The sequence below is a fragment of the Lactuca virosa genome, chromosome 6 (genome assembly GCF_052849685.1).
Source record: "Lactuca virosa cultivar CGN04683 chromosome 6, Lactuca_virosa_CGN04683_v6, whole genome shotgun sequence".
NCBI classification, from domain to species: domain Eukaryota; kingdom Viridiplantae; phylum Streptophyta; class Magnoliopsida; order Asterales; family Asteraceae; genus Lactuca; species Lactuca virosa.
This window is the reverse complement of record NC_136431.1, coordinates 31,451,792-31,476,660: the sequence shown is the minus strand read 5'-3', so window position 1 is coordinate 31,476,660 and position 24,869 is coordinate 31,451,792. Positions and strand designations below refer to the sequence as shown.

The 24,869-nt window shown below is 35.3% G+C and overlaps 3 protein-coding genes across 6 annotated transcripts; 1 reads left to right on the top strand and 2 right to left on the bottom strand.

Annotated features, from left to right (window-relative positions):
• The first annotated feature begins 10,397 nt into the window (after positions 1 to 10,397).
• Positions 10,398 to 13,468, top strand: LOC145119495 (protein NUCLEAR FUSION DEFECTIVE 4-like). Of its 2 annotated transcripts, none has more exons than XM_079055160.1 (3): positions 10,398 to 10,862; positions 11,277 to 12,154; positions 12,607 to 13,468. In XM_079055160.1, the coding sequence occupies exons 1-3, from the start codon at positions 10,554 to 10,556 to the stop codon at positions 13,049 to 13,051; spliced, it is 1,632 nt and encodes a 543-aa protein (XP_078911286.1). In that variant the 5' UTR covers positions 10,398 to 10,553; the 3' UTR covers positions 13,052 to 13,468. The 2 variants fall into 2 exon arrangements, with proteins under 2 accessions (XP_078911286.1, XP_078911287.1); XM_079055161.1 differs by having other exon boundaries at positions 10,741 to 10,862; positions 11,245 to 12,154.
• Positions 13,469 to 13,565: 97 nt separating this feature from the next.
• Positions 13,566 to 15,510, bottom strand: LOC145119496 (UDP-Glycosyltransferase superfamily protein). The gene has a single exon (XM_079055162.1). The coding sequence runs from the start codon at positions 15,372 to 15,374 to the stop codon at positions 13,830 to 13,832; it is 1,545 nt and encodes a 514-aa protein (XP_078911288.1). The 5' UTR covers positions 15,375 to 15,510; the 3' UTR covers positions 13,566 to 13,829.
• Positions 15,511 to 16,075: 565 nt separating this feature from the next.
• On the bottom strand, positions 16,076 to 18,779 carry LOC145118900 (growth-regulating factor 3-like). 3 transcript variants are annotated; one of them, XR_013713539.1, is made up of 5 exons: positions 18,695 to 18,779; positions 18,353 to 18,604; positions 17,911 to 18,268; positions 16,446 to 16,825; positions 16,076 to 16,235 (listed from the first exon to the last, which is right to left on the bottom strand). XR_013713539.1 is itself a non-coding variant. In XM_079054554.1 (4 exons), exons 2-4 carry the CDS (start codon positions 18,558 to 18,560, stop codon positions 16,504 to 16,506), a joined length of 888 nt encoding a protein of 295 aa, XP_078910680.1. In that variant the 5' UTR covers positions 18,561 to 18,604; positions 18,695 to 18,779; the 3' UTR covers positions 16,237 to 16,503. The 3 variants fall into 3 exon arrangements, 2 of the variants coding, with proteins under 2 accessions (XP_078910680.1, XP_078910681.1); XM_079054554.1 differs by lacking the exon at positions 16,076 to 16,235 and having other exon boundaries at positions 16,237 to 16,825; XM_079054555.1 differs by lacking the exon at positions 16,076 to 16,235 and having other exon boundaries at positions 16,663 to 16,825; positions 17,915 to 18,268.
• Positions 18,780 to 24,869: the final 6,090 nt, after the last annotated feature.

The window sequence follows — 24,869 nt, the reverse complement described above, 5'->3', positions numbered from 1 at the left end:
GAGCGGTTCGAATAGGCTGTAGGCCCTGTGAGGTGGTCCAGTCATGCCGAAGGCCCGAGAGCGGTACAGATAAGCTGTAGACCCTGCGAGGCGGTCCAGTTAGGCTGAAGGCTCATTTATGCATGTTGTGTTTGTTATGTTTTGTAGTGGTATTTTGAGGGAAACTCACTAAGCTTTGGGCTTACAATTGTTGGATTATGTTTCATGTACCTCTAAGGATCGCAGAAAGGCGAAAGCGTGATCATGCACCTCTTCATGTTTTTGTTTATCGATCTTGGGATTTCTCTTATATGAATCTTATTTTGGAAACAGTTTGTAAACAATGATGATTTTGGAATGTTTTAAAAGTTTAAATTTTTTACGAATTTTATGAGTGTTACACACATGGAAGGCCTTGCAACCGCAATTGAAGTCCCATAACAGTGTCCATGACAAAGAAATAAAAGGAAGCTATTTTAAGATTTTTTGGAAATTTGGCAGCATTGCGTGGTCTTAATCAAGTGAGTGGATCGAAGGGTAACGAGGTCCGATTGAGCTGAAATTCTATTGGTGGCTTTATAACTCGTGGATATTTAATCTGAACGGTGGAGATCGGATTTGAACTACGTTAGTTTCACCTTGGGCCACGTCAACAGCAGCAAAATTCTGCCCAACATCATAAAATGGCAGCCCATTATGAATTAAGTTTATCCCAAAATCCATTTTGACAGCCCACACGATTTAATCTATAACCCAAATTCCAATGTCAATGTCATGGTAAAAGTCCACAAGCCCACAATTCAGAAAAAAAGACTCACGTTACCAACAAGAGGAGGGATCAATTTCTTTGGAGTATATATATTCACACACGCAACATTTTTTTGGGGGAACAACTCCACACGGACGAAAAAATACAAAAAGAGGCAAGAAGGAGAACGGTGACTTGAAGATTTTTTAACATCAAAAAAATCTTATTCTTGTAGTAAGTTTTATTTTCCGTTAATTGAATTGTAGTTTCCAGTGTTTAGTCGTATTAATCGGCTAAACCACCGGGGTTGATGTTTGGATTGGTTTAATCATTTGATTTTGTTTTTAGATCCTTGTGTGAGATTGTTATTTAGATTTAATACGCACCTATCCATATGATTTCTTGTAACATCCCAAGACCAGGTATACCTTATAAGCCCTTGTTCTTTTGGTAAATTGTCAAGTTTAGCCCTTCTTGAAAAAAGTGGTAAATGAGTACGCGGGGACGTACGCGAGTGTACACTCAGCGTACTCATATGCGTGTTTTTGACGCGGAAGCCACCTAGTACGTTGGGCGTACCAGAGGGTACGCTGGGCGTACTAGGCCCAGAGTGAAAACCCTAATTTGGGGTGTGTCCCTATATAAAGGATATGATGGCCTCATTCCTGGCCACCATTCTTAGACAAACAACCCTCCCAAACCCTAATCCTCATTCTTGAGCTTGTGTGTGTGTCCATTTGAGAGAATTAAGTGATTTTATGTGTTCTTGAAGTGAAGAAGGAGCTTTGATGAAGAAGGAGTGGGAGTCTAGGCTATAGATCTGAGCATATCTGTGTTGGAAGCTTCATTTGGAGGTATAAAGCTCAAAGCTTTCTCACTCTTTTGTTTTGTGCATCATGTTAGACCATTTTAGGGTTTTGGTCCCAAAGTTGCATGCTTTATGAGAAAATGAGCTCCAAAGATTATGAGCAGCCCCTTTAAGTGTCCTTAGGGGTATAGTGTCATAAAAATCAAGACTTGGACGTTTGATTCAACCCATGCATGAGATATGAGCATTTTGAGATAAGAAAATGAGAGTTTTGGGTGTTTGTGACTTTATCAGCCATGCAAAGGCTTAAAGTCACTGACTTTCTGGAGTAAGGGCCTTTAGGGAGTCCAGATCTGTGATATGAGCCAAGGTCTTAACTGATTAAGACCAAAAGAGTAGAAAGAGCTAAACTGGGGCGAACGCCGAGCGTACTCCCAGTATGCGCAGCGTAGGGTTGAGAATCCCCGATGCATGCGTGGCACCAGAGTACGCCCAACATAAAGATCATGTACGCGCAGCGTACTCGCTGGCATTGACTTTTGGTTGACTTTTAGGGTTTGGTCAATTTGTGGACTATTAAGGCCGTGGAGGGGTAAAATGGTCTTTTACCCTTCTGTGAGTTTGTAGAAGGGTTAGTCTAGCTTCATTGAGAGTCGTTATTAATTAGGGATAATTGTCGTATGTGTTAGGCGGAGGCTAGACCAATGATTTGAATTCGAGATTATCCGATTTCTTTCGAGGTGAGTCTTCTCACTATACTTACCATGAGTGGTATCTTTGTGTGACCGAGGTGTCTTATGTGCTTACCTGTGTATTGTGATATTCTGCATTATGTCTTTGTGATTTATGCTGAGTATTATTATTATGAGCTTATTGAGTTAGGACCGGAGGGTCCACCCGAGTTGTGGGACTGGAGGGTCTCCACTGTGACACATTGACCAGAGGGTCGTATTGAGTTAGCCTCGAGTGGCTAATGTGATGAATGTGGTAGTTTGGAGAACTCACTAAGCTTCGTGCCTACCATGTTGTGTGTTATGTGTTTCAGGTACCTCTCGGGATCACGGGAAGGCACCAGCTTGATTGTACACACATTTGAGTTTGAGATATGTTTTTGGAGAATCCTGGATTTGTGTGATAAACAGTATTGGGACATGTGTTTTGATAACTTAATGTTTGTGGAACCTTTGTGATTTTGAAATAAGATAATTGAGTTTTTAAAAGAAAATTTTTGTTTGAAAATTTACGGTGTTACATTTCTAATTTTCATTAATTTCGTTGTTACAATTTTAGTTGGGCTTGAGCAACCCGGTTAGGGTTTTAATAATGAATTGCTAATCAATTACTTGAATACGTAATTGTTCTTTTAATTGGTCTAAATAGCAAATAATACACTAGTATTATGGAATCATATTGGTACAATGTAAATTCTCCGAGCTCACGTGAGGGTTCATTGTGTTTGGTGTTTCGTGTGTGCTTTAATGCGACTTTCACCTAATTACAAATTGCTCGTTTGATAATTTTGTAGTGAGTGAATTCTAATTGAAATATTTGTTTTAGTTATATAAGTTCACATCTTGGTTAAAGAGCTTGTTTTAATCGAGTGTCTGGCGAAACGGGTTGTCAGAGCTTGTTGACAACCGCGACCAAACTAGAAATTATACAAAAATCATTGCATGTAAATGGGCCCAATATGGCCCTATTTCCTAAATGGGCCCAAAACCCATCATGGGCCTAATCCAAGAAGGCCCAAAGTCTATCAATGACCCAAATACAGAAAACTAGTACCCAAAAGCCCAAAATCACATCTCACATCGTGACCAGTCCTTGGTCACGTCGTCAGAGTCATCCGTGGGGACGGGTGACTCATGCTCACGTCGTGAGGACGGTCTGAAGCCAAAATCACCTTTTCAACGTTCTTAATCCATCCAGCCACCCTTTTCTACATTTCCAAAAGCTAAAGGGGACCCTAATGGTCCATAAAAACGCTTACTTTATGGACATGCATGCACCATGCATGTCCCCTCACTATTTTAGATCAAAAGTAGGAAAATGGCCTCAATTTCTCATGCAAGCCTCTAATAGTCTACCAACTTCCAGATCTAGATGATATGATGATAGGAAGGCCATTTGAATCCATAAAGTTGCTAACTTTATGGATCTACTCCACTCCAATCAAGCTAAAACATAAGAAAATCGGAACAAAACCTAGATCTAGCCATGAAATGAAGTAAATCTTGAGTCTTGATACTTACAATGGTCCAAACAAAATAAGAGTTGATGAAGATGATGATCCTAGGCAACTCCCTTCACAATGATGCTTCTTCTTCTCTCATTTTCTTTCATTTCCACAAGCAAAACACCAAATATCTCAAGGAAGACCGAAATCTAGGGTTTCCAGAGGCTTAGAGGGTGAGAGAGGCTGAGGATGGGCAACCCTAGCCTCTCATTCCCTTAATTACTCAAAAATTAGGGTTAAGGGTCATTAAGACGCTCTCATGTCGTGAGACTCCGAAATGTGGGTCAACTGGTCAACGACTACTCACGACGTGACCCACAAGATCTCACGTCGTGAGGACCCTCAAAATGCAATAAATAAATAAATTTAGTACCTAAGGGATCAGGATGTTACAGATCCATTTTGGTTGCATGTACCCTTAAGTGTTAAGAGATTTTCCGCATGTACATTGTATTGGTAACCTAAAATCCCAAATAAAATTCCCTTCAAATTAAACACATACATCCCCTTCAAACACATACATCCCCTTTCATCCCCTTCAAAAGTTGGTTTCAAGCCTTCTATCCCAAAATAGAACGATATAGAACAATTAGTATGAAAAGGACTGAAAACCATGTCATATGCAAGGCACATGGGATTGCAAGGCACAATTGGAATGCTTGGCCTCCCTACCAAAGGGCTACGCTTGGGGAAGGCGGGCCTTCTAGCTAGTATATATAGGATGCCTTCGATTTGACAACATAAGGATCCCAAATGAGCAACATGAAGACTTATATTGAAGGCACTTGACTAGTCTGGTTTTTGCTTATGTCATTCTAATTATCAGGGGGCCACAATACTCTATTTGTTTTTCGAAAACTCTCTTAAACCTTTGTACAACCTTTCCTATTATCCCCTATGTCTTTAGACTTTAAAAATACACCCAAAAGTATTGATTTCACCCTTTGAGCAGATTAGGGAAATGTACCTTTATTCTTAATATAACTTTCTCATTTAAGTAAAAAACACTTGATTCTTTTTGCGTTCACCTTATTTTTTAATTTGTACACATAATATGCTAGAACTTGTAATAAATGTGATTAGTCCAATAGGTTTGAGTGATACACCAAATAATACACTTGTAGCATCTTACTTTCAAGACCTCATCATTTGACTCGTAACCTGTATACATTATATAAATCCCAATTAAACATTTTGAGGATGTAACATTTTGAGTATGTCAAAGTTTTGTATGTCAAATTATAGATGTCACATTTAACATGCATTGTATTGTATTGATAGTACAAGATAAAGATAACCACCACTAGTGTTCAACATCGACCTTACAAAAAGATGGATGTTACAATCAAGCTCTCCCAAACCTGAAGGGGTGAATTTATCACATCCCTTCCAAGTTCCAACTTAATGGTTGATCAAGTCATGTAAGACTTAGAATTGAAGAAGCTCCCTTGTTTGAGTCTTCATACTTTGTCCATGAATATATCAATGGCTGCTACCGACTATGTGTTAAGTAACAACACCTATATATAATTGTCAACATTCAACTTGAAACATTTTTTGAGGCAGTCTCAATAAAGGTGATAAGGATTATTACTACCGAACCTATTTAACTAGACATTAGATGTTCATCATTAGTTGCTAGTAAGACATTAATTGGTAAATAGTCCATCTATTACAAAGATGTTGAGGCCTCCTAAGTATCAGTCTCAATAGACATCCATCATTAGTTACTAGTGAGATATTAATTGGTTGATAATCCATTTATTACCCAAGATTTTGAGGCCTCCCAAATATCAGTTGGTGTTCCAACTATACTCATGTCATCAAAAGTTATAGCTACTAATTTCATGTCATCAATATTATTAGCCTCTCGACTCCTTAATCACGTGTGATCCTAGAGGAACTTCTATGGATCTCGAATCTCTTTTAACCAAAGAAATAGAAGATGAAGAAGGCATACCAACACCGAGTTCACATGTAGAGTCTTTGTTTCCTGAAAAGCTAGTTGCTAGTTTATAAGCTAGCTAATAAAAAATGGCGTTTAGTAAAAACTAGTTGATAAACTATGTCAAAAATATAAAATAGAAGAATATGTTTTTATAATTAATTAAATGTATATTCGAACATTTTATAAAAGCTCATGCAATTGCAAAAGTTTTCTTTAAAAACTAGCTTATAAGCTACTTTTTGATTTGCCACACATGACAACTTAAAAAGACTTGAAAAATAAATTGTTTTATCAGCTAATTGCATCTCGTCAAACTCAACCTTAATGTTACAATTATCTGATTTTTGTGGGATCAACTATTAGTTTGATACCAAGTATAATATAATTAATTATCCAGAAAAAAAATACATTAGTCTTTTTATCCCTTTATACATAATATCAACCTCTCTGTCTTCTTCCATGGTGCATCAACTGTTGTTTTGGGGCTTTGCGCGAATTAACTTAAGCATGTGGACTCATTTGTTAATTGTGATACAAATATGGATGTTTTAAGTTTTTGGGATATGCACAAGTTAACCAAAATGTAATGAAAATGCTAGTTTTCTTCCTATTTTTAGAAAAAGGAAATATGTGGACCTTGTTTTTCACATCGACGATGACAGTACCCATTTGCACCATGTTTCTTCCATTTGTAATGTTTTAATCTACTTAACAATACATTATAATGTTTTTGGTTATTTTATATAAAGTTACTTAGATACTAAGAATTTTCAAAATCGCAAAAGTTGGTTATTTGATAATTACAAATTTAAACAAATGATGTGGATTTTTTTTTTTCAAAATCACAAAAGTTGGTTATTATTATTTTTTTCTTCTAAGTTCTACAACCTTCGTCGTGTCTATTGAAGTTCGCTTTATTATTGTTATAAGGTTTTCAAGTTCCACGTGGACATAGGTGGATTAATTTAGGAGTAGTTTAGTATATATTTGTATTTGTCGTTAAAAAAAAAAGTTTTCAACCAATAGAAACGTATTCAAACACCATCAACGACAACATATTTTTACAAGTGATATATGCTTCTCATAATATTATACAATCATTTTCATAATCGAAGTCCAAACACCTGCTTAATAGCTAGATAATAACTTAAATGATAACCACTTTTTAAAAGAGTAAATGTGTGTTCATGTAATAATATTGGGTGTATTCGACAAAAGTAGCTGGTAACGGGTAGCGGATTGTTGGTAGCTGGTAGCGTTTTTGCTTAAACGCTACGTGAGCTAACTTTTGGATTTAGAGGGGTTTTTTTAAACTAAACGCTAAAAGCTTGTAGTGTCAAACGATACATTTTGTTTAAAACGGAGCATTTTGTCAAGTGCTAGAAATTAGAAACTCTCAAACGCTCTCAACGCTCCGTATCGAACACATTCCAATTTATGCAACAAACTGGGTTTTTAGACTATCGGTATGTTTGTGAGCCAACTTTTAAGAGCTTTTAGTGATTTATTAAAAAAACGAATTAGAAAAAAGACCTTGTTTGGGAATACATGTTTAAAACTTTTATTTTAAACAAAAAAACTTATAATCTAAAATGCTTTTGAGAGTTTTTAGATTTTAGTTTTATATAATTTTACATCTTTTCAATTATTTTAGTTTTTATGTAGTAACATAAAAAACATTTTTCTCAGTTTAACCATCCAATTTTCATTTGTTCTAAAAAAAACACTCATGTTTGGATAAAATGACTATTGTGACTATAATGACCTTCAAATGTCGTTCAAACAATTCTTTTAGTTTTAAAAAAAACAATCAATATTTCAAAAAAAAAAAAATCAGCGCGATCACTAACTGAGTTCTATTTGTGTTTTTACTTTTAGGCTTATTTTTGTCGGAAAAACTAATCAAAATTTATAATCCTTTGTCCTCCATAAACAGACATATCTATATTTGTCAGATAAAAACACAAGAACACAATATGCACAACATCAACAATCCTTTTATTAACAAAGAACTAGTTGGTTTACACTGAACTTACAAAAAAGAGCTCACTACAATCACACTCACAATATAAAAAAGAAAGAAAGGATTAGACTACACAGGAATTACAGCCACAAAGGCAATCTGAATAAAGACCTTTGAAACCATAACTTCTATCACAAGAACAACGAAAGAGAACGCAAGTGAAACATCCCAAAAAGCATGATAAAAATTTTCATTTTTATAAAACATTTCCACAAGATAACCATAGATAAACAACCATTGTTTTCGAATCATATCCGTGAAAATCAGAGTATCAACATAATCTCTCAAAACATCCCAAATAGGAGAACGTGTACGATCACGCCTTCGTCTTGCCCTGGTCGTCAGAAGTACCTGAAAACATTGAAATCAACAATTGTAAGCTAAAGCTTAGTGAGTTCCCCCAAAAATACCCCACATAACAATACATATACAATGCATGCACACTGGGCCCACAACATCACATTGGATTGCCCCTGAGCCCACAACATAAGACTGGATTGCCCCTCCTAGCCCACAACTCATGATTGGTTTTCTCTCGAGCCCACAACATAAGACTGGATTTCCCGTCCCGACCCTCAGCTTATGATTGGATTGCTCTCGGGTTTGTTGGCTTACAAAACAAAGCATTACCGCCTCAACCCAACCATACTATGTCGACATATGCAAACAGATAAACAATAGCCAACAATACAGGTAATCATACAGATCTACCAATCTAACAGGTCACTATAGTATACCAACATCCTGCACACAAGGATACATATTGCAGTACAAAGTATAATGAGAAAACTCACATCGTAGTCCATAAGATAACAGTAATGATCATCGATCCGATAAACAGCTCTACATGTTACCTATACATCAACCAAGAACCAAACCTCAAACTGCAACCCAAAACCCTAAGTTTGACCTAAAGTCAAACTTGGTGAAAAGGTCTACGATCTGGTCAAAGTCAACACTCAAAAAGTCATTCAGCCGGTCACCACATCATGACCACCCATTGGTCATGTCGTGGCATAATAAAGACAAAATAACTGCAGATCAGTCCCTCGTGACGTCGTAACCACCCAAAGTGTCACGTCGTGACAAACGCTCTGGACAGACTAAATCCTTAAGCTCTTAATCCTTTAAGTTAAGCAACCAAACCTTCTAGAAGGCATTCTCTATCACAAAATACCATAAAAAGCGTAGCTTTTTGGACATGCATGTCCAATGCATGTCCCAAACACAAGCTAGGACAAAATGATGTAAGAAAATAGGGTCAATATCTCATGCAAGAGTTCAAAACTCTATCAAACTTCAGATCCAACACTTTTATCTACAAAGGGACTCTGGGGATCCATAAAGTTGGCAACTTTATGGAACCCAACACTCCATCTAGCCTAAACATGAAGAAAAGCACATAAAAACCTAGATCTATGCACATGGGATCATAAAGCATGGAGCTTGAATACTCACAAAGGTCCACATTTGTGTAAGAGAAGATGATGGTGAGTCTTACAAGCTAAGATGATGCACCAAAACTCTATCTCTTCTTCTTCTTGGCTAGAAATCACCCAAAAATGGATCTCAAGGATCAAAAATGGAGATTAGGGTTCTACAATTAGATATTAATATCAATATACTTTCAAACAAAGAAATATTTTGTTAAACATTCACAACGTGTCCATCAATAGCTGATTGTTTTGATCTGGTTCAGATTTGGTTCAAATCATTGTCACATCTTATAATACTTACGGAGCTACTGAAAGTCGTTTAGTTAAATTAAGTTGTCTAAAATCCTCGAAAATCGCACCAAAAATCCGACTTCTTTTTTTATTTACATTTTTGTGATCATAATTTTTATTAAACTCTGAATATTATAACATACTATTTTATTTTAAGAATAGGATGGTATTATTTTTTTGGAAACGGAAAACGAATTAAATGGAGCTTACTCGTAATATTTCAGCGAGCACTCCATGTTCGAGCTCCTTTATAGGGCAAACAGAGCTTCCATAGAGACTTTCAGGAAAAAATTTGGCACATGTGACATCATTAGAGGTAGTTTAAGGGAATCGAATTTCCAACCACATGCTTCAATAAAATCTGGTGCATCAACCCAACTAGGCTAGATATCACTTGCAAGAATATGATGATATTGATATGTAATTATTAAGATTTAAAAATTAATAAATTTTATGTATTTTTAGTAAGGTTCTAAAAAGCTCGTCATGACTCCAAGGCTTGTGTCTACCGCCAAGCTTTGTCAAAATGCCGTCTTAACTAATATATGTGTATAAAATAGAATAATAGTTGAAAATACATATAAAAATATTAATTATATACAAAATTGTCACCTTAAGTCACGCCTTACAAACGACGTGGCTCGCCAAGGCTCGGAAAAGCTTAAGGCTTGACATTGCCGCCAAGTCACGTCTTACGTTATGTAGAACCATGATTTGTAGAAAATAAACAGTTAGAAATTAAAGAATAGTGCGCAAAAATATTCTAAAAACAATAATCGTTTTTTTAATTTAATAATATTTTTAAAATATTTTTATCATTACTTTATTACGAAGATTAGCCTTTTTCTAATCTGTAGTCTATTCATGTCGTTATCGGTATGAAGAGAATGAAAAGCGTATATTATTGTCTATAAATGAGGCCACGTAGAGATTCGAAGCAACGCAAATTCTTCAAATCAACCACCATTCCAACATTCCCAGAATTCATTTCCACGACACGAGGGTGGGTACCCTTGCCCCCATCACTCTCATTCTCCGACGTTTTATTTCATTCAGAGTTTTGTTATCGGTGGCGTGAATCGTGATGGCGGGGCAATCCCGTAAATGGATGATTCTGATGGCGACCATATGGATCCAGGCCTTCACCGGTACCAATTTCGACTTCTCGGCTTACTCGTCGGAGCTTAAGAAGGTTCTGGATATTTCGCAGATGGAATTGAACTACCTGGCCACCGCCTCCGACTTAGGGAAAGCGTTTGGGTGGTCGTCGGGACTGGCGCTCATTTATTTGCCGATATGGATGGTGATGTTCATCGCGGCTTTCATGGGGTTATTCGGTTACGGGGTTCAGTGGCTCCTCATTCGTCGTATAATTACTCTCCCTTATTTTCCGGTGAGTTACAATTCCCCCAATTAATTCATCATCATGCATCCATGCACGAATCCATGTCAATTAAACCTACAATCCTAATTCTTCCCCAATATTTTATAATTTTACAACTTAACCCTAATGGTCAATTGCATGGAGTCTCGTCTTGAAAGCGACGTCAGGTGTTATCAAGTCGTTCTACGGTCATGCCATTGACCCCAATAAATGCCTGAAATTGAACAGTTGTCATTGTTTTTCAAAAAATTAAATTGAAACTTATTGATGATAACCTACAGCTTATAAGTTTAACTCGACCATTAGAAATGATGTTCAATCAATTTGTTACGATCTTTTTTTTTTTCTCATCGGCTGATCACAATGTTGATTATCGCCTTGGTAAATTCAGTTCTAAGGGACTTCATTTACCATTGAATGCAGGTATTTCTACTGTGCTTATTGGCAGGATGTAGCATCACTTGGTTCAATACATTTTGCTTTGTCCTATGCACCCAAAACTTCCCCACAAATCGACCTCTAGCCATCTCTCTCACTGTAAGCTTCAATGGCGTAAGTGCAGCCTTATACAACCTCGCAGCCAAAGCCATAGACCCAACCTCCTACTCCCTCTACCTTCTTCTCAACGCCTTCATTCCCCTCTTCACCTCTTTTGCCGCCCTCATCCCAATTCTCAGGCAACCACCACCAAATTCAAACCTAATTTCAACTGAAACACTCCGCCATGATCGAATCATATTCATCATCTTGTTCATCTTTGCTGTCATCACAGGTATCTATCTCGTTGCCATCCCTCCAAATCCTGCAAAACTCTTCTTTGCTGGTGCCATCTGCCTCCTTGTCCTCCCCTTAGGAGTACCGGGAATGGTTTATGCTCGAAGTTGGTTTACACAAAATGTAACCCCGAGAGTTGTCAAACGAACAAGCTTCATGCTTGATGATGATGATGATGATCTCGGGCTCCGTAAAAAGCTCATCAATGGTAGCCATGATGATGATGATAATGATGATGGTGGTGATGGAGATGGTAATGGGTGTTGGGAGATGGTAATAATGAGTGACAGATTGGCGTTTCTTGAGGAAGAGCATGATACGAAGAGGCTCCTATTTAGGATTGATTTTTGGTTGTATTACTTTGCATACTTTTGTGGTGGAACAATTGGGCTAGTGTACAGTAACAATCTAGGCCAGATAGCTCAATCTCTTGGTTTAGCTTCGACTACTTCCACGCTCATCACACTCTATTCCTCTTTCTCTTTCTTCGGCCGCTTACTTTCAGCAGTTCCAGATTTCTTGAAAGCGTAAGTAAATAAATCTGGCATCTTTTCAAGATGTTTGGCATAGCTAATAAAAAATTATTTTTGGTAAGCTATCTAGAAGATATATAAAATGACATAAAAATGCATTTAGAAAAATATGATTTTATAATTAATTAAAAGTATATTTGGAAAAAAGTTAAAAAAACTCTTGAAAAACTAGCTTTTTAAAAAACTATAGTTTTTAAACTACTTTTTGGGTTGACAAACATGACAACTTAAAAAACCTCAAAAATTAAGCTAGCTTATCAACTAGTTGTTGCATGCCAAACACATCCTAAGACTGACACTGACACTGGCACCAGGACAAAAATTGCAATTTTTATCCCGTACAGAAAGGTGGAACGGAATACGGACTTTCTCTCGGTCTCCCATTTGTGTAAAAGACATAAATGCCCTCCCGATCATTGAAAAAATATATATACATGTGTATATAGGAAGTTGTATGTGGCAAGGACCGGATGGCTAGCCATAGCACTGGTGCCAACACCATTAGCATTTCTCATGCTCTCGTTGACAGATGCCAAGATAGCGCTTCAAATTGGAACTTGTCTCATTGGTTTAAGTTCGGGTTTCATTTTCTCATCAGCCGTGTCGATTACATCGGAGCTTTTTGGACCTAAAAGTGTTGGTGTTAACCACAACATTCTCATCACAAACATCCCAATTGGTTCACTCTTTTATGGTCTTGTTTCCGCCTTTGTTTATGATGGAAATGCTCTTCTTACAACAGCATCCGTTTGTATGGGAAGAGACTGCTATTTTGGTACGTTTGTTTTGTGGGGTTGTGTTTCGGTTTTGGGTTTGGTTTTAAGTGTGTTGTTGTTTCTAAGAACTCGACATGCTTATGCTGGACGTAACCGGGTTTCTCTAGTATCATGATCCACTTACATTTGTTCAGTTTTTACTTCTTTTTGTATCACCGATACAAAGAGAACCCCGTACTTTGTCCATACCCTGGTGAACTTTCAAGGGAAGATGCTTCAATGGTTGCATTCCCCTTAGGTTCATAAACGAAGAATGTTCATACCATGTTGTATAAATTTTGTGTTTATAGTATATACCTCACTGTTTGTTCATATGTGGTTCAAGCTTTCTTCAAAACATCTAAACTAACAGGGTGTTTCGTTCAAGGGATTTGGAATTGAATTTCATTCCAATCACTTAGCAAAAAGGTACATGTCGAGTTGTTGGTAAGGTGTCCCTCAACCGGTTGGTTGAAGTTGTTTTTTCGGTAATGAATTGTAAAAAACCATCTGAAGAGTATTTTTCTGTTAAAGTTGTTTTTTTCAGTTTCAAGTTATAAATTGCATTCTAATTAAAGTGTTAAAGTTGATTGGATTCAGATTACAAATTGGATTGTGATTGGATTTAGATACTTGATGATTGTTGATTTGATGTAATTTCCTTGACATATTGCTTTCTAGAAACCAAACATCCATTTAATTATGCAATTATTTATACAATCACTCGAAAAATATCGGGAATTCAAAAAAAAAATCAATTGATGATAACAAATCTAGCAACCGATATCTATAACCCTGAGGCTGTAAGTCCAACTCTCTGTAGAAATATTAGTGTATGAGTATCAAAGTATGTTCCCTGTTTCAATATAACCACCTACGCAATCATCAAGAACCGAATGGAGATGGAGTATAACCTAAGGGTAAATACAAAACGTTTCATTCTTTATACAAAGAAATAACCTCTCATATGCTAACGCCATTTTTCTAGCTGTAAACATGGAGGTTGCATATCTCTGGCAAGCCTTCCCTCTCTGAACAAGCCTCCCCGGACCTTCCGCCACCACCACCTCCAACGCCTCCACCAAAGACTCCACATTCGGTGAAAACATAAACCCAAATTCATCATCAACAAGAATCGTCCCTTTGATGCTCGGAAACCGTGATGCCATCACCGGTTTCCCAGCCATCATAGCTTCCATAAGTGTTAGATCAAGCCCTTGTGGCCTAAGTGTCGGGTTCACAAAGATATCAATCCCATTATAGAACCCTCGAAGCTCTGTTGGGCTCATTGAACCCAACACTTTGACCTGTGGTCCTAGCTCCATGTACCTTTGTTGCCAGGGTCCAGCCCCAGCAACAACCAAGTACACATTTGTGTACTTTTTCATCAGTTTCGCAAAGGCTGCGTACAACAAAGGGTGCCCTTTGTCTTTCACTAGTCTCCCAGCCACCCCAAGGAGTAAACTAGCATTCTTGGGTACCCCAATTTTGGATCTAAATTTCTTCCCCAATTCTGGATCTTCCCGGAAATCGTCCTGGTTAACTCCATTCACAATCACATGTACTCGTTTGCTCGGGATTTGGTATACATCTCGCAACATTTCGCCACAACTGTCGCTAATAGCAATGTGGTGTCGGTAATTTCTAAAGAATCGGATTTCGTTTAGGACTTTCGGGATCATGACTTGTAAGCTTTCGTTAAAAGACGGGGACATGGGCTCTTTGGGATTTCGTATAAGATCTTGGTAGATGCTTGATGAGACGCTTTCTAAAGCGATCCCGTGCCATGACACTGCAAGATTCGGGATATCACGAGCTTTGTAATGAGGTAACGCGACACTTTCCGTGTGGACCACGTCAAACGGGCGCACCTTGTTTTCCTCCTCGTACTGTTCCATTGCCTTGTTGTACCGCCATTGTCCCGGTTCGTTGCCCTCGTGGAAATGGATGATGAGGGCATTATCGTCTTTTCTCTTGGTGTTGATTAAACTAACGTCTTCGTTTGGTGGGGAAGTGAAGATATGGATCTCATGGTTGCGGGTTGCTAAAGCGGTGTATAATGTGTACGCGTGTCGCTCCATTCCTCCCGGGGTTGTTCCAACCGGCCATTTTCTAGTGAAGACGGCTATTTTGAGGGGGACAGGTGGAGGGATGTGGGAGGAGAAAGTAAGGTGGTTCCAGGAGAATTCGGCTGAGCGGAGGTCACCGGAGAAAGAGGTTGAGGTGGTGGAGGCGGTGTTGCAGATGGAGGCAGGAGGGGTGTGGAGGAGGAGGAGGGCTGGGATTGTGAAGAGGAGAACACAGAAAAGGGTGGTGGCTAGGCTGGATTGGATAGAGCAAACAGGCTTCTTGGTTTTGGTGGCCATGGTGGAGATGGTGGTGGTTTGCGGTGGTGGTGATGGAGATGGAGGTATTGTCCTTTTGATGATGTTTGGTCTGGTTTTTGTAGTTGTGAACATGGTGTGCGTGGAATATAGATAGTATAGGGATGGGTGGGAAGGTATACACGCACTTAAGCAAGTGCTTTTTGTGCTTTTCCAAGTGCTTTTCTCACGTTTCTTTTGGGAATTTGAATGTGAATTCTTGTGACTCACACAATCTTCTTTCACTCATTATCATGTGTAAATTGTATACCATTTTTTCTATATTATAGTATTATATTATACTATACATAAAAGGAAGCTCATTAGTAACAAATTTTCACAAGGAAACCGATATAAGGTTGATAAACAGACGATATAAATTTATCGAGGTCTCTTATAATCATTTTCAAGTAAAACTTAATTTTATTAAATTTTTTAAAAAGAAAATAAAAGTCAACCATTACCATTGTGAGTGGTTGCTTGCCTGAAATCAGACCACCCATGGGGCATGTGTAGTGTAGGTGGTAGGAGTGAAATTAGGCACAGATTTTGGGGGCTTTTAATTTATGTAAACATGAAGAAACTTTTGACTTGTACAAGTCTCACCCTTATACTTTTCAATTTATTTAAATGTATTGTAGTGCGTATTCAACAATTTAAGGAGCGTTACAGAATATAAGCTTATTGCTTGGCCATGAATTAAGCTTAAGCACCCTATGCAACTGACTTCAATTTTACTCGACCTTTTTATAAACTGGTTTCTACTTTTGTAATAAAGTAGAGGAGTAGAGTAGATATGAAGTAAATCAAAATCTTATTATACATGTGAATTTTGTAATACATATATCATCATCATCGATAAAAAAGTGACACTGCAAATAGGCGAGAACCTGAAACTGATACATGTGTAGATTATACAACACCAGTCATAGATAGCATCTTTGGCACAGCTGGCATCTGCACATATAAATATAAATATATAATAAAAGAATCCATCAATCAAACATAACTTCCCATTTGTTGCATGGGTTTGTACTGTGTTTGGCATATAGTAGAATGAGATTAGGATAATGTCAAGTCAACCGGACATACATAAATTGCAAATTTTAGTCCAACCCAAAAAAATGTGAAATAATGTTGAAAAGACGTGAATGCCCTCGTCCTCACCATCAAAAACAGTTGTATGAAAGCGCGTTCGCTGTTATTAGGAGAAGCATTTGTTGCATCAAGCATTGAGATTGGACCATGGAATTGGAAGCATTGCATTATCTTGCTCATCATGGTTTACTTGGTCACCAAAAAAGCAAAAATGTTGTTTTGATGATGACATGGAAATGGAATTATTAGCATCATCATCAATCATGGGCTCAAAAGTATTGGAGTATGAATCGTTTTGTGGCTCTGACAACAAGGAGGAGGAATTTGTGACAACTTGGGAAGACCAAGAATTGTCTAAATCATTGCCATTGCCATTGCTATCACCACACAAATTCGATGTGTAATTTTGATTATCAACATTCACTGTTACTGTTTGTTCTTGAGCATACCTGCATGTTCCATTTTCAAAACAAATAGGAAAGGAATTAACACACACCAAATTTCTCTCATTTAATTTTAATGAAAACGTCAACAACCACAATCAATGTCTAGAAATCCAATGCTCTCTTATTTGGTATGATGGAATAATGGAATGGGTCATTCAATTACATTTCATTATTCAACTATATATTTTTTTTCTATTTCTTATGCATAACTACTACACACCTAACAAAAACAAAACTATTGTTTTATATAATCAAATTAAGATATACCTCTGGCTCTGCAGTCTGCACTAACAGAAGTTACATATAAATATATTTGATGTTCGTTTCAAATATATTTTGTATATATTTCACAAATAATCTATGAGATTTTCATTCATCATCTTCTAAAAGTTTGTTTACTGAAATATAAAAAACTTTATTGAATAAAACTACCATAACATCTAAAATAAAAATAATAAAAACCAATTAAACTAAAGTTTTACTTTAAAAAAAATCAATTAAACTAAAGTTTTACTTAAAAAAAACATTGGTGCTATTAAAGATTTATATAAATAAAACAAAATTTATAGTGAAAATAATAAAAATCAATTAAACAAAAGTTTTACTTAAAAAAAAAACAACATCGGTGCTATTAAAGATTTATATAAATAAAACAAAATTTATATTGGGGTCATTCCATTCCTTTAAGGCATGAGAAAAAAAAACACTCATTCCTCATGGAATGAACATCAGCCTAGGAGAAGGAATCACATTCATTCCATTCCTACTTGGTACACAAACATGATTTATAATTCCATTCCAGTTCTGATCTCTCCATACCAAACACTACCTAAGCACAAATGGTTCAAGTTTGGGAGTTGGGACTACATATAAATAATATCTAACCTCAGTGGGAGATTTTTTTTTTTTTTTTGGTTATAATATTAATAGTACACTACACAGGTCAATATATTTATGGCAGACCTTTTGTGGTTCTGACATGGTTGACCACTTGACCTAACCATATACAAGTATGTTCATAAACAACATTTTCTTAATGATAAATGCATTAACAAAAATGGTCTCAAAATGAAAAGAAAATTAAGTACCTACGATCTTTGGTGTTGGTCCCATACGGATGAGTATCCAGCTGCAACTTTGATCCATTGTTTCCAAAATTATAACTCCCTGTCCCCGAATTAGTAGTGATGGGATACAACGATTTTGCAGTTGCAGATACAGTTGCAGTGCTAATAACATTCTGGTAGCTCCCCCCTTTGGCAGTTGATTGAGATTCCACAGGCTTTCTTGAACGATTACGACCACGGTTCATGTGGCGCTCACAGTATTTTGATTCGTGAAAAGCCTCTTTCGAGCACCTCCACTTTTTACCATCTGTCCTCCGGCACCTCCCTGGCTCAGGATCAAACTTTTTCCCGTAGTACAAACTTAAATTCGTATATCCCACTGCAAATATTTGAATCAAATCAGAAACATATCTCTGTATCTGTGCATCAACAATACATTCCAGAAAACGTTATTCAAACTTACAGGCAGGATGATGGAGCAACTTAGCAGATAGAGCCTCCAAGCTCCGTCTAATCGGCAAAACAAGGTCAGAAGGGACAGGCACCCCCGCCACCAAGTACTTATATATTAAAGCTTGATGCTCCAGCTCCTGCCACTGAACTGCCGTGAATGGTGCCCTGTACCAGTCTCCGCCACCACCACTTACCGCCACTGACTTGCTGCCACTCATCTCCCTCCCCAAACAACTAGTTCCTCGTTTATTTGTATATTAAACTGCAAGAGATATAAATATAGACAAATTACACATCGTGTTCATAATATATATGAACAGGAATGAGGGTAAAGGTATATAGAAGATTTTACCTCTCAAGGAAAGCATCTAGGGTTTGGTCGTGATGGGGGATAATAAACGAATACAAGCAGGAAATGGAATTTACAAATAGGAGGGCGGTGGAAATTTTACAAAAATGAAGTAAAATGTAAAAGTCAAACATATAAGGTACCCTGAATTTTTATTTTATAATTAAAAATATATTTATTATCTATTTTTTATTCATATTTATAAACTGCAAAAATAGTCCCTGTGGTTTCTCATTTTATGTGGCTACGGTCCAAACGTTTGAAATATTGCAGATTTGGTCCTTTTCAATAAGTTTTGTTGTGGTTTTAGTCCCTCATCCGTTAACTTCCTTAAAATGACAATTTTAACCCCAGGGACCATTTTCGCAGTTTTGTCTTTTACTATACTATAAGGACCATTTTTGCATACATTCTTTTTAATTTTATAGAAGTATTATATATTAATAGATATTATTTTTAATATATAATATTATATAATAACAAATATTTTTTATTGGATTATTAATTTATTTTAGTTGATTTTAAAAAAAAAAATTGTTGGAGTAATTCTTTTTTATTGAATTATTATATATCAATACATATAGTTTTTAATATATAATAATTTTATCATAATAAATATTATATTATTGGATTATCAATTTTTTTTAGTTAATTTTTGTAATTTTTAATTATTTTTTATTGTATTATTACTTTTAATTAATTATTTTCTTCATATACTAAATGTTGTTTTATTGGATTATTAATTTATTTTAGTTAATTATGATTCTTTTAATTTTTTTGTTAAAGTAATTCTTTTTTATTGAATTATTATATATTAGTACATATAGTTTTTAATATATAATATTTACATCATAATAAATATAATATTATGGGATTACTATATATTACAAAACATTATTTTATTGGATTATTAATTTCTTTTAGTTGATTCTTTTTATAATTTCTTTTTTGTTGGTGCAATTTTTTTATTAGATTATTATATATCAACAAATATTATTTTTAATATATAATATTTACATCATAATAAATAATACATTATTGGATTATTAATTTTTGTAATTTGTTTTTTTGAATTATTAATTTGTTGAAATATTACTTTTAATTTATTACTTTTTTAATATAATAAATTTTATCTTATTGGATTATTATTTTATTTTTAATGTATACTATTAATTGTTTTTAATTTTATTAGTTTCACCACAAAGTCGTTGAAATACGTAAAAGTGTCGTTTATCATCGTCAAAAATTGGCAGGATCACCTCCAAACACCTTCATTGGAGGTTCAATAGATACCCTACCCTATTTCACCTAGCGTTGTTGGTAGCCACCTGTGACAACCTCTTCATAATCCACTGGAATCCTTCATATCCCACATAATGCGCAACAAACCCCTATAACATTTATAAGTGGTGGTGGTGACCGAGTGATGGTGGTGGTATTTTCCTTATGGTTTCTCATTATAAGCTAGATGAAATGAAAGTGTTTGGCAGCGATCCTAACGATTTCGATGATGAGAAACGACGGTTTTGCGTATCCCATGACTTTGTGGTGGAACCAATAAAATTAACAAGAACTATTATTATAATTAAAAATAAATTAACAATCCAATAAAATAATATTTAGTATATGAAGAAAATAATAAATTAAAAGTAATAATCCAATAAAAAATAGTTAAAAAGAAATTACAAAATTAACTAAAAGATAATAATAATCCAATAATATAATATTTATTACGATATAAATATTATACATTAAAAACTATATTTATTGATATATAATAATTCAATAAAAAATAATTACTTCGACAATTGTTTTTTTTTTTAAAAAGAATTAACTAAAATAAATTAATAATCAAATAAAACAATATTTAGTATATGGAGAAAATGATAAATTAAATAATCCAATAAAAATAATTTTATAAAAAGGATTAAAAATATTAACTAAAAGAAATTAATAATCTAATAATATATATTAAAAACTATATGTATTGATATATAATAACTCAATAAAAAGAATTACTCTAACAAAAAAAAATTAAAAAAAATCAACTATAATAAATTAATAATCTAATAAAACAATATTTATTAATATATAATATTATATATTAAAAATAATATTTATTAATATATAATACTTCAATAACATAAAAAAGAATGTATGCAAAAATGGTCCTTATGGTATGGTGAAAGACAAAACTACGAAAATGGTCACTGGGGGTAAAATTGTCATTTTGAAAAAGTTAACAGCCAACCAGTTAAACTTAACGGATGAGGGACCAAAACCACAATAAAACTTGTTGAAAAGGACCAAATCTGCAACTTTTCAAACGTTTGGACCATAACCACATAAAATAAGAAACCACGGGGATCATTTTTGCAATTTTGTCTAGTATCAAACATTTTCGTATACAAAAACTTATTTTCCTAGTGAAGACTACCCATATCCTTTGTCCTTCAATTGGTGCTTCCTGACCAAGTTGTCTTCACTCCTTGTTCAATTAATACATAAAGGTCTTTAACATATAATTCAACATATCAAAAGAGTTTAATTCAATTTCATATTCAAAATAACCATTTAACTGATCACTTGAACTTTTCATGAACTAACTAAGTTCTTGTCACACTTCCGACCGGCAGCAGAAACCTCAGGCTATTTGGTTTATTTATGAATTACAGTTATTGAACATACATTTAGCATTACAAAAATAACATTATAAACAAAATACACACTTCTGTTAATATCGAATAGAGATTATATTGTTTCGTACTTCAAGTACATCATTACATAATATCCAAAATATGATAATCGCCTTAACATGTAGGCATCAAACACAAACAAAAGTGGAACGGTGATTGATAACAAAGAATCATCATAAGTAACAATGTGTGTGTATGTTAGGCGTGTCAAACCCAACAAATAAAGGGGTACAAATAACTCCAAAAACACTGTTACTTTGCACTAAAAACGTAATACAAGGTAAGCAGGGACGATCCACAGAGACACGGGACAAATGCTTATACCTTTTTGCGCAAGGTACAATATGATCACAAAAGAGGGGGATTTAAATGCAATGATTCAAATAAGAGCTAATTTAATGAGTAAGCAATTGATTAAGTGAAATAAGTTCAAGATTTGTAAGTACTCCAACTCTATGCAAGATAAATTAGCAATGTGATTCCATGGATGACAAGATATTTGTTTAATTCTATCTAAGTTGGTACTTGAAAGTGTTAACAAGCTCTAACACTTCCCATTCACCACAATAATTAACCAAAACAAGCTCTTTGATTAATCCTAACCTTACTAACCTAATCTAAACAAGCTCTTAGAATTAGATTGAAAGGTTGCTTTAAACTTTATGTGAATGTTCCCAACAACACTCAATACTCCTCACAAGCTCGGGAGTGTAAAAGTGTGTGAAAAGATTTACACTAAATTCATTCAATAGAAATCAAATTAGTGCTTGTTACCTAGTCCAATTTACAAAACAATTGCGGATTTTGAAATTAGATAACTTGAATGATCTAACCCTAATTCAAATGGCCAATAAGAATCACAATTAGAATCAAACATTCGATTGAGACAAAATCAAATTCACTAGATAGAAAATTGAAAGCAAACATCAAGTCATATGATTGAAATCACAACTAGAAGTCAAGACATAAAGTTGGAGAATCTAGGGTTCTAGCCACTCATGACTAGAACAAGATCAAAAATATAGAAAATGAAATTAAAGTTCTTACAAAATGAAATCAAATGTTCCCAAGTGTTAATCAACTTCAAAATCCTCAAGAAAATCGCCTTCTCTACTCCAAAAGTCGACCCCCTCCAAAAAAACCGATTGTCTCCATTATATGAGAGTAAAACTACTTTAAAAACTGTCGAGACGTTTACACGGCCCGTGTAAATTAAAGGGTGCAATTTACACGACCGTGTAAACAAGAAAAGTAGAATGCTCCTGTATATGCGTTTACACGGCCCGTGTAAATTATAGGCTTCCATTTACACGGCCGTGTAAACTCCTGTAAAACCAAAATCTTCATTTTCTTCATAACTTCCTCCTCGATGCTCCAATAGCCCTGAAATTTTACCCTCAACTCTTTTTAACCTCCTAAAGCAAGATCCAACCTCTAAAAGTCCCTGAAATATTACAAAAGTGTGTGAATGGAATTTCATCATGAAAAATCCCGAAAATATGCAAAATGCATGAGTTTAAACCTAAATGCAATGTACTTTTATGAAATAAAGCTACAAAATGGGTACATGAAATGCACCTAACAGTGTATCATTCATGGTCTTATGTTCCTGAGAAAACATGTGTTTTGAAAATACGTCAACATAAAGTTGAGCTCACATGTTTTGAATATGTGTATATTTATAACAAAAATATTTTTATACAGTATATAGTTATTTTTCAACTTATATAATATATATATAGTATTTTTTTAACTTGAAATTATAAAATATAGTGTATAAGTATCTACCTAACTTATAATTAGTTTTGTCGTAAAATGTATGTGCTATGTACAATTGTTTACTTATAATATAAGTTTTGTACCAACAAAAGTTTGTGCACTTCGAGTATAAGTGTTTGTGATACTTATACATGACATTGATACTTGTATAATGTATGAGTATACATGTCTTAGAGTGGAATTGACGCTACATGAAACTATAATCGATGATATATGAGGTTCAGACCTCTGCTTGGTGCTACAAGGGGTGCACCCGATCAAATATTTTGGACGCTTCATCGATGTTGGAACTAAAAACAATAGGACAGTTCGTCACGCGGTATGATTCGTCAGACAAGGGGTTGTCGCTAGAAACCTCGGGTGGGTGTGTCAACCTGTATAAATCTATACAAAACTTCATCGCTCACACGAGATTAACGATTATAGGGCGGATGGCTTTACTAAGTTTTTATTCTTAGTTGATGATTGCATATCTCATGTAGACTTTATGAGTTTTAACAGTCCCAACAGTAAGTGAATGCGTGTGTGTAACGTCCCAAAAATTCATAGAAAATTTTTCATTATAAAAACAATAAACCATACAAACGAGTTGTTCCAAAACCATTCAAAGTGAATATATCATTTAAACATCAGAGTAAAAATCACAAATATGCAATGCGGAAAACTCTAGGGATGTTGTGCAGTCACGTCGGGCCCTTCCCTTTAAAACCGAAAGTACTTGAAACCATAAAAATGAAATCGTAAGCTCAAAGCTTAGTAAATTCGCCAAAATACCCCATACCATACATAGAATAGAGATTGTTATGTGTCAACCATAGTCTTACAATTAATATCATGCAATGATCTGTATCATGGTTTTTTCTTACAAAGCCAAGGGCCAAAACCCAGTTCTTACAAACAAGTATCAAGAGCCACCTCCTGATCTTCTTTGCAAGTATCACAAAGACAACTAGCATCCTACATATAACTGCGAGTGTACATACTTTGGTCTTGCATACAGTTTTCCTAGAGCCATATCCAGGTCTTTCATACAATAGCCATGGGTCACCACCTGGTCTTCCTATATAACATAATCCAGTAGCCCGACATTGGCGCCTTCGACCCATGAGTACAGTGAGGAGACTCACCTCGATCGGTAAACGAATGGATCTCACACACGAGCTGTCGGTGCTGAATTCCCTCCCACTAACATATCTACAAACCAAACTCTAATTAGAAATTAAGGTAAACACTTCACCTTAGCAATTCCAGATACCAAGATAAATCCTCATTTGGGCAAAAGACCATTTTGCCCTTCTAAGTCCTCAACCCCTCACAGTTGGCCAAAAGTCAAATTGGTCAAAAAGTCAACGATCAGCCTTTCGTTGACTTACGTGTGATGTACGTCTTACACTATGCATTACGTATAGTCTTATCCAGAAAATAGGCAAGAATTAGGCTACGTTGGGCGTACAGATTACGCCCCGCATACGGCGTGTAACATCCCATAAATCAAGGTAAAAATTTTCATTTTTAAACCAAGAGGAATCATTGTTTTCAGAAAAACCCCAAACTAAAACCAAACATTTACAAAACATTGTTCTCAAAAGTAAGTAGAAATCATATATCAGAGTGTCCCAAATCAGTATCATCAAAACCAAGAGGATGTGCACGATCACACATTTGCTTTCCTACGGTCATCTGAAGTATCTGAAACATAAAAC

Excerpts from the sequence above, each read along its gene's own strand:
- LOC145118900 (XM_079054554.1), bottom strand. The coding sequence starts at position 18,560 with ATGAGTGGCAGCAAGTCAGTGGCGGTAAGTGGTGGTGGCGGAGACTGG. Across the intron at positions 18,269-18,352 it reads GTTGCTCCATCATCCTGCCT|TGGGATATACGAATTTAAGT; the intron begins GTAAGTTTGAAT and ends AAATATTTGCAG. Across the intron at positions 16,826-17,910 it reads ACCAACACCAAAGATCGTAG|GTATGCTCAAGAACAAACAG; the intron begins GTACTTAATTTT and ends TGGAACATGCAG.
- LOC145119496 (XM_079055162.1), bottom strand. The coding sequence starts at position 15,374 with ATGTTCACAACTACAAAAACCAGACCAAACATCATCAAAAGGACAATA.
- LOC145119495 (XM_079055160.1), top strand. The coding sequence starts at position 10,554 with ATGGCGGGGCAATCCCGTAAATGGATGATTCTGATGGCGACCATATGG. Across the intron at positions 10,863-11,276 it reads TTACTCTCCCTTATTTTCCG|GTATTTCTACTGTGCTTATT; the intron begins GTGAGTTACAAT and ends CATTGAATGCAG. Across the intron at positions 12,155-12,606 it reads GTTCCAGATTTCTTGAAAGC|GAAGTTGTATGTGGCAAGGA; the intron begins GTAAGTAAATAA and ends ATGTGTATATAG.